The following is a 16,731-nucleotide window of genomic DNA, read 5'->3' as shown; positions in this document are numbered from 1 at the left end:
CATCTGGTCTTTGCCTGCAGAAGATTCCAGATTCACCTAAGCATGGACCACAGAAATACTTCTGCCTAGTACTGTGATTCCCTGTAACAAATGAGCCCATTTGGGATGACTTCCTGCTTTGTTTTTTGGATAAATCAGCCCTATATTCAAAACAGTGAAGATTGGGAGCCTCGAGGAGCTGGGGGTAAAGCATTGGTGACATATTCAAGGGTATTCAGATAGTCCTCGATATACAACCGGTTGTGACTGAAGTTACAACAGCACTCAAAAAAGTGACTTACTGTTCTGACCTAGGCTACTCCAGCAGCACGAAGCCAAAGCCGAGTCCCAGTAAACCTCTTTTATTTAATTTAGAGTGAATTCCTCTCCAGCAAAATCCCGGCCCACAGTCTTTCAAAATAGTTTTCAATTACCAACCTTTATCGGGCTTGGAGAGTGGCCAGGCTGATATCTTTCAGACGCAGCAATACTTGGCAAGAATGCAGGAATGGACTAATTGTCTCCTGCAAACACTCCTCCCCTTTCATTCCTCTTTTGTTTCCTATGGGAGGGGCCATTCATCGTCCACCTGTGGCTTTACTCCCAAGTCGACCCTTGTTCCTTAACTGTTCCCTTCTCCTGGCAGCTCTGTGCATGTGCACACTGGGAACAGGCTCCAGCTGCTTGTCTGCCTCACTGATGTCTCACTCTGAAGGCAGCTGATAACTGCCAGACGGCCCAGGCCCCCCACTCTGCCTCCGACACAGAACCCTCCTCAGAGCCTTCCCCAGACTCTAGCACTGGCCCATGTTCCTCCCCAACCTCCTCAATGTCCGAATCTGCTGCCAGCTCTGCTGGTAGCCAGATTTGCTTAACGACCCCGTGATTCCCTTAACTGCAGTGGTTCACTTAACAACCATGACAAAAAAAGGTGATTAAAATTGGCCGTGACTCAGCAACACCTTGCTTAGCAACTGGTCTCAATTCTGGCTGTAACTCGAGGACTAAAGTAATAGGATTATGAATAACCCCTTTGGGTTTCTGCAATATTGCCTCTGGGTTTTTTTCTCTCCATCCACCTTGCCTCCACCCTATGCAGTGGTGCTACAAGCGGGAATGCGTACCTTTTGGCATGCGGCCGGAAGGGGTGGATGGAGCATGGGGCACCTGGTCACCCTGGGGAGAGTGCAGCCGGACCTGCGGGGGAGGTGTTTCCTCATCTACTCGCTATTGTGACAGTCCAAGGTAAGCGGTTCGCTGTCAACATTCGGTGCAGCCTCTGGGCATAGCCCTGTGGGCCCACAGTGATGCATTCTTTCCTCCCCCCCTTTTTTTTTCCAAAAGGCCAACCATTGGAGGAAGGTATTGCCTAGGGGAACGAAAGCGCTACCGGTCGTGTAACATTGATGTGAGTAACACTAACCACAAACACACTTTGCAGCATCCTAGAAATTTAGAGCCAGAAAAAACTGTTTAGGCCATCAAGTCTAACCCTCTTTTTTTTCAGTTCAGGAATTCATATTAAGTCATCCCCAGACAATGATGTGTAGTGTCTGTCAGATATATCTGGAGGAAGGAGGAGGGCCCACCTCTTTCCTGGGAAATTAAACTTCTCGTTTGAGCTTCTCTTTTTTTCTCTCTCTCTAATACTCAAGTGAATAAGCCTTCCTGTATTTTAAAACCATTATTCCATGCTCTGCACATTATTTCATTTGATAGAGAATAGTCTGGGCCTATTTCCTGACATTGTTTCAGGTACCTGAGGAGTTATAGAAAATAAAAAAGAAGGAAGGAAGGAAGGAAGGAAGGAAGGAAGGAAGGAAGGAAGGGAGAAAAGAAAGAAAGGGAATGAATGAAGGAAAGAGGGAGGGAGGGAAGGAAGAAAGGAAGAAAAAGGAAAGAAAGAGGGAAGGAAGGGGGGAAGAAAGGAAGAAAAGAGAGAAAAGGAACGAAAGAAAGAAAGAAAGAAAGAAGAAAGAAAGAAAGAAAGAAGAAAAAAGGGAAGGAAGATAGGAAGGAAGGAAGGGGGAAGGAAGGGAGAAAAGAAAGAAAGAGGGAATGAATGAAGGAAAGAGGGAGGGAGGGAAGGAAGAAAGGAAGAAAAGAGAGAAAAGGAACAAAAGAAAGAAAAGAAAGAAAGAAAGAAAGAAAGAAAGAAAGAAAGAAAGAAAGAAAGAAAGAAAAAGGGAAGGAAGATAGGAAGGAAGGAAGGAAAGATCAACACATACATTCTCCTTGGTCTTTTCTTCTTCAGGCTAGTGTTTCTCAACCTTGGCAACATGAAGATTTATGGACTACATTTCCCAGAATCCCCCAGCCTGCATGCTACTGGGGAAATCTGGGAGATGTAGTCCACACATCTTCACATTGCCTAGGTTAAGAAACATTGCTCTGGAACAGGGGTATCAAATTCAGGTTGTCACGGCAGAGTCACGTGACGTATCAGGACTCCTCCCCCCCTTTGCTAAACCGGGTGTGGTCGTGGCCAACACGTGACGGATCCGGTGTGCAGGTTGCGAGTTTGACACCCCTGCTCTAGACTAAACATCCTACTCTCCTAGCAGAACATATTTCCATGCATCCTTTTTGCTCTTCTCTGAAACAGGCCTGGTTTTTTTCTGAACTCTTCTTAAAAATGGATGCTTAGAATCAGACATGATACCTAACCTGGCATCGGAACCACTACCGTGTTTCCTCCAAAATAAGACAGGGTCTTATTTTCTTTTGCCCCCCCCCAATAATAAGCACTTGGCCTTATTTTCGGGGAGGTCTTATTATTTTTGAGGTGCGGGTGGCAGCGAGCGTGGTCACCTCATGGCTGCTGCTGTGTTGCAATATTTTCAGGGGAGGGCTTATTTTCAGGGGAGGGCTTATTTTAGCGCATGCGCTCAAAAGCCCGATTGGGCTGATTATCCGGGGAGGTCTTATTTTCAGGGAAACAGGGTAATACTTCCCATACTTGCAAACTGCACTTCTTCGATGCTGCCTGAAATTGCGTTTAGCTATAAGGAATTTTGGGTTGGCCAGCTGGTCAGAATTCATAGAATATTCTTCAAACCTCATGAGTCATTTGGGTTGAAAGATAACTCAACATATTAATCCTTGCTCTGAACTGTTGTTTAATAATGTGCAGTTGAGACTTTACCCTGTTTGTACCTCCCACTGTGCCTGCTACAAGTGTCCTCAAAACTGCACCAAACAGCTTGTTTCCCACCCTCCCCCCGGCAATATTTTAAAATTAAAAATCAGTTTCAGATAGTCTTTGGGGAAAATGATTATCACAATTACCCTTTTACAGAGCTGTGAGAAGCACCAGTTTCCCTGCGTTGTATATTCCCAGAATACGTCCATCAGCGATTGCTGTGTTCACAAACACTTAATCAGGGCAGTTAACAATATCATGTCTGCATTCATTCAAAATACCTAACCATGGTCAGTTTTAACTTCAGTTGGTGGCATGGGATGTTAGTTTTGTTATGTTTTTGTTTGGGGGCTATGCATTGTGTGAATGCATAGAGGGACGCGGTGGCTCAGTGGCTAAGACGCTGAGCTTGTCAGATTAGAATGGTCAGCAGTTTGAATCCCTAGCGCCGCGTAACGGAGTGAGCTCCCGTTACTTGTCCCAGCTTTTGCCAATCTAGGAGTTCAAAAGCATGTAAAAATGCAAGTAGGAAAATAAGGACCACCTTTGGTGGGAAAGTAACAGCGTTCATTCACGTTCAGCGTTTAGTCATGCCCGGCCACATGGCCACGGAGACATCTTCGGACAGCACTGGCTCTTTGGCTTTGAAACGGAGATGAGCATTGCCCCCTAGAGTCGGGAACGACTAGTACATATGGGCAAGGGGAACTTTTACCTTTACCTTTTATTGTGTTAATCTAGAGCACTTGACTAATTAATGATTCAGTCTACCGGTATTTATTATATGTGAACCAGGGGTGGGTTCCTGCCAGTTCTAACCTCTTCTATAGAAGAGGTTCCACAAATCTACAGTGCCATTTAGAACCGGTTCCAGCTCCCTCCCCCCGCCCATCCGGACATCATCAAGATGAAGAGCAAGAGGAGGAATTCTGGGAGTTGAAGTCCACAAGTCTTAAAGCTGTCAAGTTTGAACACCCCTGGGTTTTTTTTTTCTAAAGGGTGAGGGGTGCAAGGGTCTTGTAACTTGACAGCTTTAAGACTTGCGTGCTTCAAATGCCAAAGTTTCTGAGCCAACATTTTGGTTGCTAAGCAAGAGCGTTGTTAAGTGAGTTTCACCACATTTTACAAGTTGGCTACGCCCACCCAGTCACATGGCTGGCAAGCCACTCCCATCCGGTCACATGGCCAGAAAGCCACTCCCACAAAGCAGGCCACACCTACAGAAGATGTTTTTTAAAAAATTGAAACCCACACCTGATGTGAACCCATGAAATTGTCTGCATACTCAGCCACAGAATTCCTTGTACAGGGAGTCTTCAACTTACAACCACAATTGGGACAAGAAAATCTGTGGCTAAGCAAGGTGGTGGTTAAAGTGAGTGGTGCTTCGTGTTACGACATTTTTGCCACGGTTCTTAAGTGAATCACTAAAGTTGTGAAGTGAATCATGTGGTCCTTATGTGAACCTGGCCTCCCCCATTGGCTTTGCTTGTGGGAAACTGTCTGGGAAGGTCGCAAATGGTGCTCACATTAATCCTGGGATGCTGGTGCTACCATTATACATACATGCTGGTTGCCAGGCACCCAAATTTTGATCATGTGACCCTGGGGAGGAGGCTACAATGGTTATAGATGCAAGGACAGGTTGTAAGTAACTTTTTTCAGTTTGATGTACTTTTGAATGGCTGCTAAGCAAATGGTTGTAAGTTGAGGATTTCCTGTATGTAGCAATAGTTAAGAATCACAAATAGATTTACTTTCTATTTGAATATATCTCAATGCAAAACAACCCAAACCTAACCTTTTCCTGGAGACCCTACATTTCAAGATTAATGTTGTGGGCTGCCAGCAGAGAAGGAGGTTGGGGAGGAACATGGGCCAGTCCTGGAGTTTGGGGAAAGCTCTGATGAGGGCTCTGCATCAGAGGAAGAGAGGGTGCCAGGGCCATATGCCAGTTATCAGCTGCCTTCAGAGTCAGACATCAGTGAGGCAGCTGGAGCCTGTTCCCAGTGTGCACATGCGTAGAGTTGCTCGATGAAGGGAACAGCTAAAGAGCAGAGGTCAATTTGGGAGTAAGGCCACAGGTGGACGATGAATGGCCCCTCCCATAGAGAATAAAAGAGGAGCAAAAGGGGAATGGAGTTTGCAGGAGATAATAAGTTCGCTTAATTGGTTAGTGACTCTCCGAGTCTCCTTTCCAAATTCTGCAGATATCGGCTTGTCAGCTTTCCAAGCCAGATAAGGTCTATGACTGTAAATCCTTCTTTGAAAGACTTTGCCGGCTGTGAATGAGCAGAATTCAGAGTCAATTAATAAAAGGGGGGTTTGCCGGGACCAGGAGTTTCCTTCATGCTCTTGGGAAGTCTAGGTCAGAACAGTTAAGCTCCATCCTAACAACCAAATATTTTTATTTCATCATCATGATGGTTTTGATCAGGGGCCAGAAATAGCGTTACCATGTATGCATTGGTGGACATAACTAAACCCAGTTGTTGATAAATCATTCTGGAATTTTCCTTTCTTCCTTGATTCTCACCCTGCTTTAGGATTGTCCTCCTGGGTCAAAAGACTTCCGAGAGGTTCAATGTGCAGAATTCGATCACATCCCCTTTCGGGGCAAATATTACACCTGGAAGACGTACCGAGGGGGTAAGTGTAGCATTTTCCAATAGCTTCAACATCCACATGGCCTTAATATAAGCGGAAGTTAACCAATTTTGCAGAGTGGGATGCTTTTTGCATAATTGTCCAACTGTGTTTTGTTTCCAGGGTAACTTATTCCAATCCTATGTGTGCTTTTCTATGTTTTCTCTCCAACAGTCAGTGAGAATTCCATGCAGGTTGAATCCTAAAGGCCTTAAATGTTTTTCTTAGGAAGGTTTTGAATTGGGTTGGGATTTTATGCATGGTATGTAAAGTTTAACACTCAGAGAATTGAAGCTGCTATTAGCATATTTGCAAGAGGCATGATGGCTCAGCGCAGGGGTGAAATCCTCTTACCCTTGCTACCAGTTCGGTAGCAATGTGAGCGCACAACGCGCATTCCCGTCACCTACAGGACCTTCTGCGCATGTGCAAAGCGCACCTGCAAAGGTAAGGAAAACAGCGGGGGGGGATCTGCTGTGCCACGTGATTTAGATTAGCTAGAAAGCAGGAAACCGGGCGAATGGGTAGCATTTTTAGTACCGGTTTGGGAGAACCGGTCCAAACTGGTAGCATTTCACCCCTGGCTCAGTGGTTAAAGATGCTGAGTATGTCGGCTGGAAAGCTGACAGCCTGAGTTTGGGACCCAAGCACTGCGTTGCGGGCTGAGCTCCCATTACTTGCACTCGCTCCTGCCCATCTAGCAGTCCAAAAGCACGTAAATGTGAGTAGATGAATAGGTACCACTTCAATAACAGAGTTCTGTGCACCTCAGTGTATAGTCATGATGGTCACATGACCACATCCTGTAAGTGTCTTCGGACAATACTGGTGCCCTCGGCTAAGAAATGGAGATGAGCATCACCCCTCCAAGAATCAGACTCAACTGGACAGGGGAAACCTTTTCCTTTATTAGCATATCTAACAGCTACTGTCTGGCTTCTGTCATGGTCTGTAAACAAAGGATGCCTTATCCCTGGGGTCAGCAACCCATGGCTCTGGAGCCGCATGTAGCTCTTTTATCCCTCTGTTGCGGCTTCCTGTCGTCGGTCAGCTCCACAATTGATAGGGCTTGCAGTTAGGACAGGTAGAGGAAAAAGGACGCCATGCTAGGAGGAGACTCTATGGTGGGGGAACCGGACTTCCAGTCAGCTCCAGAATTGAACGGGGGGCTTCCAGTTAGGACCTTTGTGGCTATTTGAGTGTTTAAGGTTGCCGACCCCTGCCTTATCCTATCTGACTCCTGCCAACTGTAGAATATTGTATTCTTACAGGCCAGCCTAACTGACCAATCAGTCCCCTCATTTGGACCAATCGAGACAGATTCAGATTTCAGATTTAATTTATTTGTATGCCGCCCTTCTCCGGGAGGAACTCAGGGCGGCGAACAACTCAAAAGGGGAAAGGGGATACAAACACAATACATATAATTAAAATACACAAGAGTCATACAGCCATACAAGTCAAGAGGGGAGGGGAACTCATCAACCCCAAGCCTGCCGGCACAGCCAGGTTTTGATGGCTTTCCGGAAGGCCTGGAGAGGGGTGAGGGTCTGAATCTCCGTGGGGAGTTCATTCCAAAGGGCCGGAGCTGCAACAGAGAAGGCTCTCCCCCGGGTAGTAGCCAGATGGCATTGGCTGGTAGATGGAACCCGGAGGAGGCCGACCCTGTGCGATCTAACGGGTCTGTGGGAGGTAATTGGCAGAAGGCGGTCTCTCAAGTACCTGCTTGTGGCCCTCCAGAGTACAATTGCATTTAAGCAATAAAAACACAAAGTTATTGGAAGTGTTAAATCAATTTTCACTCATCCATTTATTGCTTTGGGATTCTACTTTGTCCTGCAGTCTCCTCCTAACTTTTGAAGGACATAATGTTCTTTTTAAATGCTTTCAAGGTTGTTGAAAATTTGCCTTTTCTCTATCACTCTCTTTATAAGTAAACAATTGGCTTATGTTTATTGTATTTTGAGTTATTTTTTCTTATAAAAAGGCTATATTTAATATAGTTGTGAGATCCAACTGGAAAATAGCCTGGGAGAAAAACTGAACTTTTAATAACTTATTTCACCTTTACCGCTTTGAATCTTAATATCTTCTGTTAAGCAATGGAGTAGTGAGGAGTTGCTATGGCTTAAGGCATCAGTTGGCCTTAATCCAGCTGTGCAAATAGAGAAAAATGAGACAGACCATATTTTTCGGAGTATAAGACACATATTTTTCCCACAAAAAAGAGGCTGAAAATCTGGGCGCGTCTTATACACTGAATACAGTATTTTTGGCCTCCCCAAACCCCGCCTCCTTCACCAAAATGGCAATTCATAGCTTTTAGGAGGCTTTCAGAGAGTTCCTGGGGGCTGTGGAAAAATGGGCAAAAAACAGGCCATTTTTTGCTCGTCCACCCCCCCCCCCAAGAACTCTACAAGCCTCCTAAAGGCTATCCATGCCTTTTTTAAAAAAACAATGGGCTCGTCTTTGCAAAAAACGGGCCGTTTTTGGGAGGTTGTAGAGTGCAAAAACTTTTTTTTTAATTGCCTCTTCAAAACTTTGATGTGTCTTATACTCCGGTGCATCTTATACTCTGAAAAATATGGTAGATAGAAAAGAGAGAGAGAGACAGAGAGACAGAGAGAGAGAGAGAGTAAAAGGCAAAGCAGGTGCTTTCCCAGGCAGCTCCTATTTTTCCAACTCTGATTTACAACTGCAAAAGGAGGCACAACAAGGGGACTGCGCAGCTCAGGTTTTTTTTTCAGAGATCGTGTGTGGAATTTCACATTCCCCACCCCCTACTCTCAATATAGAAAGAGCTACAAGGCAGCAGACAGAAACAAGACCGAGGAAAGGCTGTGGAGAGGAAGCCAGACAGGGAAGATTGTGGGGGGAAAAAGGATGATTTTTCACTGTGAATGATTATTGTGGCTAATTTCTTTGGGAGAAGAGCTACAGGATGAAGAAGCAAAACAAAAACAAAAAAACCCCACGTAATGAAAACAGAATTTGAAATGGTACAGCAGTGTTTCTCAGCCTTGGCCACTTTAAGATGTGTGTGGACTCCCAGAATTCCAGCTGTCATGTTCAGGAGTGGGCTTCAAAAATTTTAGCAATCTGCCTGGTTGCTGGGTGGGTGTGGCCATGGTGGGCGTGGTCTGGTCGGCCTCCTGCACCATGACGACGGTGGTGGGGGGCGTTTTTGTCTTCTCCAGGCTCTGGAGGCTTTCCTTGAGCCTCTGGGAGGCCAAAACTGCCTCCCCTGGGCTCTGGAGGCCTTCCGGGAGGCCTGTTTTTCCCACTCCCTGAGCCTACGTGCGAGCCCTGCACTTACCCCACATCAAAAATGGGCCGTATGAAGACTCCTGGGAGGTGCTGGGTGGGCAGGGCCAGCCAGGAGTGGGATTTGGAGTTCTCCGAACCGGCCATAACATTAGCTACAGGTTCTCCCGAACTGAGTGAACCTGAAGCAGCCCACTCCTGGTCATGTTACAGTTAAAGTCCACCCTTCTTAAAGCCACCAAGATTGAGAAACACTGTCCTACGGTGTTTGTTCTGAGGAAATAATGTTTCCCCCAGGAACTAGGCATTTATAATTCTTTAGGTAAAGCTGGAGGAATGTGCAAGAGAAAGAAAGAAGCAGAAACCTTCAGCTATTCCATGGTAATCTTAAAAATGTCTGGGGAAGGACATTTTCTGGCTAGCATGTTGCAGTTTTCATTCCCCACTAAGGAAAAGTTGAAGGGAAAAAAAAAATTGTGCGGCTTCCAGCTGCCGAGAGCTTGCCCACCCAGATATACTGTGCAAGATTTTTATGTTGGAAAGAATTCCGAAGGTCATCCAGTTCCCTGCTCTGGACCGAAATCTTGCAACTTCAGCATTCTTGGCAGGCAAATTTACAGCCTCTGCTTAAAACTCCTGCGGAGAACAAAAGGCCATCATTTCTCGAGGTAGTTTGTTCCAGGGCCAAACAGTTAATAGTAAGGTTCTTTTTTTAGTTTTAGCCCAATGGCTTCCCTGCCACTTCTCCCCATTAGTTCTTCTGTGGAATCACGGAAACCAGTTTCACGTTATTGTCCCCTCGTATAGCTAGTGTTAGAAGAAACATCCATCTGGTTCAGTGCCAAGTGGGGAGAAAGACACTGGAAACATGGCGGCTGATTGGAAAGACGGTTTATTGATGAACAGGACCACATGGTTTAGGTCCTGGGCAAATGAGCACATGGAGTTGAGAGAGAGAAAGGTATTTATACCCTCTCTTGGGCCTTGCCCTTGAGCTCCCTGTTCCTGTGCAAGAAATGTGTTCTATCGGTTGTTGTAGGGGTCACTGCTATCCTTGTAGGTTTTCTGAGTCAAGTTTGGTTGAAGCTTGCTGGGTGATGCATTGCCCCCAGGTGATTTTGTCATGCGGTGAGCCCTGCTGCTAGATAATCCTATAATATCCTAGAGGGTCATGTCTTAATCCAGTGCTTCTCAACATTGGCAACTTTAAGACCTGAGGACTTTAACTCCCAGAATTCCTCTACCAAATTGGCTGACTGGAGAATGCTGGGAGTTGAAGTCCAAATGTCTCTAAGTTGCCAAGGTTGAGAAACACTGTCTTAATCAGTGGTGAAATTCTTTTTTTTTTTTACTACCGGTTCTGTGGGTGTAGCTTGGTGGGTGTAGCAGGGGAAGGATGCTGCAAAATCTCCATTCTCACCCCACTCCAGGGGAAGGATATTGCAAAATAGCAGTAGACTTATATACCGCTTCATAGGCCTTTCAGGCCTCTCTAAGCGGTTTACAGAGAGTCAGCATATTGCCCCCAACAATCTGGGTCCTCATTTTACCCACCTCGGAAGGATGGAAGGCTGAGTCAACCCTGAGCCGGTGAGATTTGAACCGCTGACCTGCTGATCTAGCAGTAGCCTGCAGTGCTGCATTTAACCACTGCGCCACCTTGGCTCTTTCCAGCAAAAACCCCACTCCCACCCCCACCCCCGGGACCAGCCAGAGGTGGTATTTGCCGGTTCTCTGAACTACTCAAAAGTTCCACTACCGGTTCTCCAGAACCTATCAGAACCTGCTGAATTTCACCCCTGGTCTTACTAGATCAGCAGGTCAGCAGTTCAAATCTCACCGGCTCAGGGTTGACTCAGCCTTCCATCCTTCCGAGGTGGGTAAAATGAGGACCCAGATTGTTGGGGGCAATATGCTGACTCTCTGTAAACCGCTTAGAGAGGCCTGAAAGGCCTATGAAGCGGTATATAAGTCTACTGCTATTGCTGCTATTGCTATTAATCCCATCACCCAGTCTTCCTCAACGGGCACCAAATATTTGCTTGAGGCAGGGAGCTGCTCTTTGTCTTTAAAAATATGTTTCTCCTTTTCTCATTCATGGAAATATAATATTCTGTCTTTTTAATATTTCCTAGAATATTTTGTTCTTCTAGGAGAGGGGTGCTAACGTTCTATACTAGTAAGGTACAATAATTTGGGGGGGGGGACCAGCATTGTGCTTTCCTTTAATTATCTGTCCTGCAGGCCAACCTTCCTAGGTTTTTTTTTTTTAATATTCTTTCCAGGGCTTGGTTTCTTGATTTACCAGCATTCTTGTCACTTTCCCTTAAACATGCTTAGCTCCTTAAACAAATCCCAGACCTTTGGCATGTGGCTCAAAGGTCAAGTATGGCCCTTGGCCAAAAAAGAAAAGAACCCCCCCCCCTCCAACCAAATCTGCATATCCTGGCTTACATCCTTCAAACTGAGATTCCTTTCCACTGTTCCATCTGTTTTTGCTAAACACTCAGACGCGGCCATTCAGCCAAACCACCTCTGAGACATCTGTTAATAAGCTCCAGGTTTCTCAGCTGCTAACCCTCTGAAGGAGCTGAGGAGTGTGGAACTCCAGGAAGCCAGAGCTGAAATGAATTTAAAATATAAGGGGGACAGATGGATATGCAATCAATCTTCTTCCTTCGGATTTGTAGGCATGGCTTCAGTTTTTGACTCTCCTAGTCGAAAGAGGTACCTCTTTCGCTTGCTGATACAATACCCAGGGTTCGCACAACACACTTAAGCAGGTCGGTTCAGGGTCCAGAAGGTAGCACATACCTGCTTAGTGTCAGGGTTCCAATAACACCCCCAACAAAAGAAGACCCCGAGGCTTGAGTTTCTTCAAAGTTCCATTTTATTAGAGATGTTATATTGGCACATCAGGTTTTCCACACCCAAAAGAAAGTTCAAGTTCCTGCCCAACACCCACATGTCCATCACATGGCCCAATCAGGCACCGTCCCAACTGGAGATGCCTCCCAGTCATGCCACTCCAGCTGCAGAGCAAGAAGACCTTGAGTTTCTGAGAAAGGAATGTTATTTTGACTATATCTACCCTTGTCCATATAATTCCCCCCTCCCAGTTTCCCACAGCGATAAATGTGGCAGGCCTGAAGGCCCAATGCAAAAAATTTACCCTGTTAGTAAAGGGTATTATTTAACCCAAAATAATATCAGGGAACTTATGAGTAAGTCCTCCCGTCAACCATTTTCTGCAAATCCAGGATCCTAACCATCTGGGACTCGGGAGGCAGAGAATAGATGGGAGTGGGGCCAGTCAGAGATCGTATTTACTGGTTCTATGAACTACTCAAAATTTCAGCTATTGGTTCTCCAGAACTAGTCAGAACCTGCTGAATACCACCTCTGCTCTGACTGAGGAAGAGGCTTGGGACATGTGCCACAACACAACACAAATGCACATTTTTTGCTTAATGAGGTAAAGATTCATTCTGCTTTCAGTAAAGGTACTATTCTGCAATCCAGCCTCTGATGAACTCATGTGAATTAATTCCCGGCTTGCAGGTGGTGTCAAGTCCTGCTCACTCAACTGTTTGGCTGAAGGTTTTAACTTCTACACTGAGCGGGCTGCAGCGGTGATTGATGGAACGGCTTGCCGCCAGGACTCCCATGACATCTGCGTCAGCGGAGAGTGCAAGGTGATCGCACGCTACTCAAACCATTGGTCTTTCCTGCCCATACGGTACTCTCTGCTTATTGCTCCAGTGTAATACAGGTAGTCCTCAACCTACGACCATAATGGAGCTTGCCGATCACAGTCATAAGTCATGACAGTCGTAAATCAGGTCACCCACCCATATAGGTCTGTTGTAACTTCAAACAGTTGTTAAGCGACTGGTTGTAAGTCAAGGACTTTTTGTATGCTACTTCTGGACTTTATTTGGAGGTGAATGTAAGAATACAATTAGGTGCATTAATACCTTCTCCATTGGAGAATTAACCAATGGAATTCACTGGCACAAGATATATTCATGGTGTTTGTTCAGGTGGCTAGAAAAGATAATGAGACCAACTGATGAGCGATAAGATCAATCATTAACAATTGGTCATCTTAAAAACATCTTTAAAAGATTGTTGATAGTATTTGTTGAAAAACAGCCACAGGAAAGGCAGTTTCCTTTGTCCTATGCCTGTGAACTTTTGAAAGTGCCCTGATGGACCTTGGATACAATTCATGAAAATTCTTTCTAAGAGGCAGTTTTTAGCATTGAACAAAAAAAGAAGGGTTATGTGGGCTTTGTGACAACACCTGTATGGCCACTGTGCGAAAAAACAGGGTTTTTAAAAAAAAAATCTGATCAAGGAGCATTTTAGGTTTTTATGGGAACGAACTGGAAAGCTATTCTAATGATAGCACCAGATCCACCAACATTTTCCATTTATTTCTCATAAGCATGTGGGCTGTGACCGCATCTTAGGCTCAGACACTAAGGAGGACAAATGCCGGGTTTGTGGAGGAGATGGGACCACCTGTGAGACCATCGAAGGGATCTTCAACCATTCGCTGCCTGATGGCGGTAAGGATGACTTTCTGCCTCAATAGGTTTTAAAATGAGAGAGCTGTAGGAGCAGAGTTGGCATCATTTCACGCAAAGATGCTTCTATTTTAAGAAAAGTTGTTATTGAAAACACTGAGTTTAAATTTGGGGTGTTTTGCTTGTAAATAATACCCAATGGCCAGTATCTAGAATGTCACACACCCTTTGTCACAAGACAATGGTGTTTTGCAACTTTTAAGATAGGTCTTCAAAGATGATTGCAATGATAATGCAGAAATGGTCAAATGAGCAACAACGTAAACACAGACACTGTGCATTTAAAAATATTGTGGTCAGTTCATCTGAAAATCTGGAGAAAGACAAAGCTTGGCTGGCTAAACTAATGTCCAACTTACTTGTGTTTTGTAATCATTACATAATGTAGATGTTGTTGGAAGAAATGTCCGGCTGGGTTCAGTTCCAAGTGGGAAGAAAAACACTGGAAACATGGAAACTGTTTGGAAAGATGGTTTAATGGTGTACAGGACCACATGGTTTGAGGTCCTGGGCAATCGAGCACATAGGTGACAGAGAGAGGGGGGGAGGGAGGGAAGGAGAAAGAGAGATTGATTGATTTATACCCTCTCTTGGGCCCCGCCTTGGAGCTTCCTGTTCCTTTGTAAAGGCAGGTATTCTGATTGGTTGTCAGACTCCCATGGGGCCATGCAGGGGTAACTTTGTAGGTTCTCTTGAGTACCAGGCTTGGTTGAATCTTGCTGGGTGATAAGGTAATGAAGCTAATCCTATCATGTCCTGAGGGTGAAGGTCTTAATCCCATCACCCTGGAGCTGAAGGGGGGGGGGGGATGGAGTTGCAGGAAGCTGCTTTGTCTTTAAAACATGTTTCTCCTTTTGTGATCCAGGGAAATATAATATTCTGCCTTTTTAATATTTCCTAGAATATTTCATTCTTCTAGGACATGGATGGGTGCTAACTTTCTTACAATGTACACGTTTAAATTACAGTTTAGATCAGGGGTAGTCAACCTTTTTATACCTACCGCCCACTTTTGTATCTCTGTTAGTAGTAAATTTTTCTAACCACCCACCGATTCCACAGTAATGGTGATTTTATGAAAACCTAATGAAAATGTTTTTAAATAATGCTATGACTTTTTTTAAAAAAGTCAATGAAATTTTAAAAAAGGAAAGTAATTCAATATCGGACAAAACCCCTACCGCCCACCATGAAAACTGGAACGCCCACTAGTGGGCGGTAGGGACCAGGTTGACTACCACTGGTTTAGATTCTGTTTTCATTTTAACAAATCTTAACCACATTTATAAGACTCTCATTTGGAAATGGGGAAGGCAAAGTTGTTTTGGTCAGTCCCTTCTGTCCCCTTCTGAGTTTATACAGTATCCTAAACCATTATGTAAGAAAACACTTCCTATATTCGCTTAAATTGTTGTGCCACCAGAATTAAAGCATAATACAGTTTAGCATTATGGCCAGATTAATACAATGTGTTGTAAGGTTCCAGCAATTTCCCTGAGCCACTGAAATGCCAAAGAGAGTGAGACTCCACGAGGCTTGCAAAAAATATCAGCTTTTATTTATGGCCATAGGAAAAGCTGAGTGACAAAACTATGCCCAAAACATACAAACAAATGCATATAAGGAATAGCAAGAGGGGCTCAGAGTATTATATGTACATCTTAGGCAGATACAAACAAAGTTTATCCAATCAGAGACAAAGATTCGTTACCAACGTGATCTTTAAAGCTTTCTTTTGTTCAAGCTCCTGTCTCTGTCTACCTTATCTGTGGAGTATTCCCATAGCCTTGTATAGGGGGTGGCAGCCCCCCTTTGCCAAGTTGTTTTTCTGGCAGAATGCTTTAAGGATTTATGAGCCAAGAAAACTCCCTAGTTTGGTTCCTTTATCTGTGGGGCCTCATATTCCTGTGTAACAATTTATTCTATGTTTTCAAGAATGTGCCTAGCTTTGAAGCCAAGAATAGAAGCCAGACACAGCAGTGACATAACACTTGTAGTCCAGTATTAAGGTTCCAATTTGCTAGGCTAGAAAACAACTAACTTCTGACAGCATACAATAATATAAGCAGAAGCCAATAACAAAGCTTAATTCTTAATAAATGATTTCTAGCAGTATATCATATCAGAAGCAAACAACAAATATTGGTTTCATCAGTAACAATTATATAACATAAGCAATTCATAATAAGCATAAGCAATTCATAATAAGCATAAGCAATTCATAATAAAAGCAGATAGCCAATATTGATTCATATACTCCTTTAGTATTAACTCTGTGGTTGATTCTCACAATACACTTAATCACAACTTCCTAATTACAATTACCCACCTTCTTTTTAGAGGGGTCAAAGAAGCCATCTGTGTTAAAACTGAAGAGCCCTCTCTCAAGAGAGGGGGAGAGACCACCTATCCCCTCTCTACAATGCAGTCCTTTCACCAGTCCCAAGAAAGTCTCCACACCCATTTGCACTCTTGATTCAGGTGGCCCTGAGGGTACAGGATAAATTTCCAAGTGGCCTCAACGACTCTCAGAATGCTAATAACCAAATGACTGCAGAGAAATATACATTCTTCCATCCCTCACCATTCAGTTAGAACTGAAGAAGCTTCTTGGGTGACAAATGAAATGTTTTTGAGGAAATAAACAAGGAAACCGAGTTTGCCCTTTGGAAAAGCACCTCTGGAATAACCATGACCCGGATGATTGAGAATCAATCTCTTTTTAGCCTAGGCTAGCATATTGTGTGAACATGGTCTCAAACTCAGTGATTGAGTTGACAGTTTACCTGTATAAAATGCCAGATCTAGATTCCTGTTTTGTTTTTTTTTTTTAAAAATCAAGTAATAGAGAATGGAAAGTTTTTAGTGAATCATGGCCAGTTAGAATAAAATATACCTATCCAACCTGGTGCCCTCCAGATGTACTTAAAGTGCAAAGGTTTTTTTTTTAAATAAAGTTTTTTATTGAACACAAATTAAAACATTGGTCACAGTGTAACCGTCCTGGCAAAGTCTTTGCCAAACATACTAAGATATAAAGTTATACATTATAACCGCCATGCTTATTGACAATTGGTCTATTCAGTATTTACAAATATAAAAATATCG

The 16,731-nt window shown here is 44.2% G+C and overlaps 1 protein-coding gene across 1 annotated transcript in view; it reads left to right on the top strand.

Moving 5' to 3' along the window:
- The window catches only part of ADAMTS10 (ADAM metallopeptidase with thrombospondin type 1 motif 10), an 80,325-nt gene that overhangs the window by 44,478 nt on the left and 19,116 nt on the right, over positions 1-16,731 (top strand). The window contains exons 13-17 of the mRNA XM_087703094.1: positions 1,079-1,224; positions 1,324-1,387; positions 5,668-5,770; positions 12,593-12,726; positions 13,482-13,605. Of these exons, the coding sequence (XP_087559220.1) occupies positions 1,079-1,224; positions 1,324-1,387; positions 5,668-5,770; positions 12,593-12,726; positions 13,482-13,605 (571 nt within the window). The remainder of the gene's footprint in view (positions 1-1,078; positions 1,225-1,323; positions 1,388-5,667; positions 5,771-12,592; positions 12,727-13,481; positions 13,606-16,731) is intronic.

This window comes from Thamnophis sirtalis, unplaced genomic scaffold (genome assembly GCF_051295495.1).
Source record: "Thamnophis sirtalis isolate CommonGarterSnake01/CBP01778 unplaced genomic scaffold, rThaSir2_p1.2 scaffold_1, whole genome shotgun sequence".
Lineage (NCBI taxonomy): Eukaryota > Metazoa > Chordata > Lepidosauria > Squamata > Natricidae > Thamnophis > Thamnophis sirtalis.
This window is presented reverse-complemented; position numbering and strand designations above follow the sequence as displayed.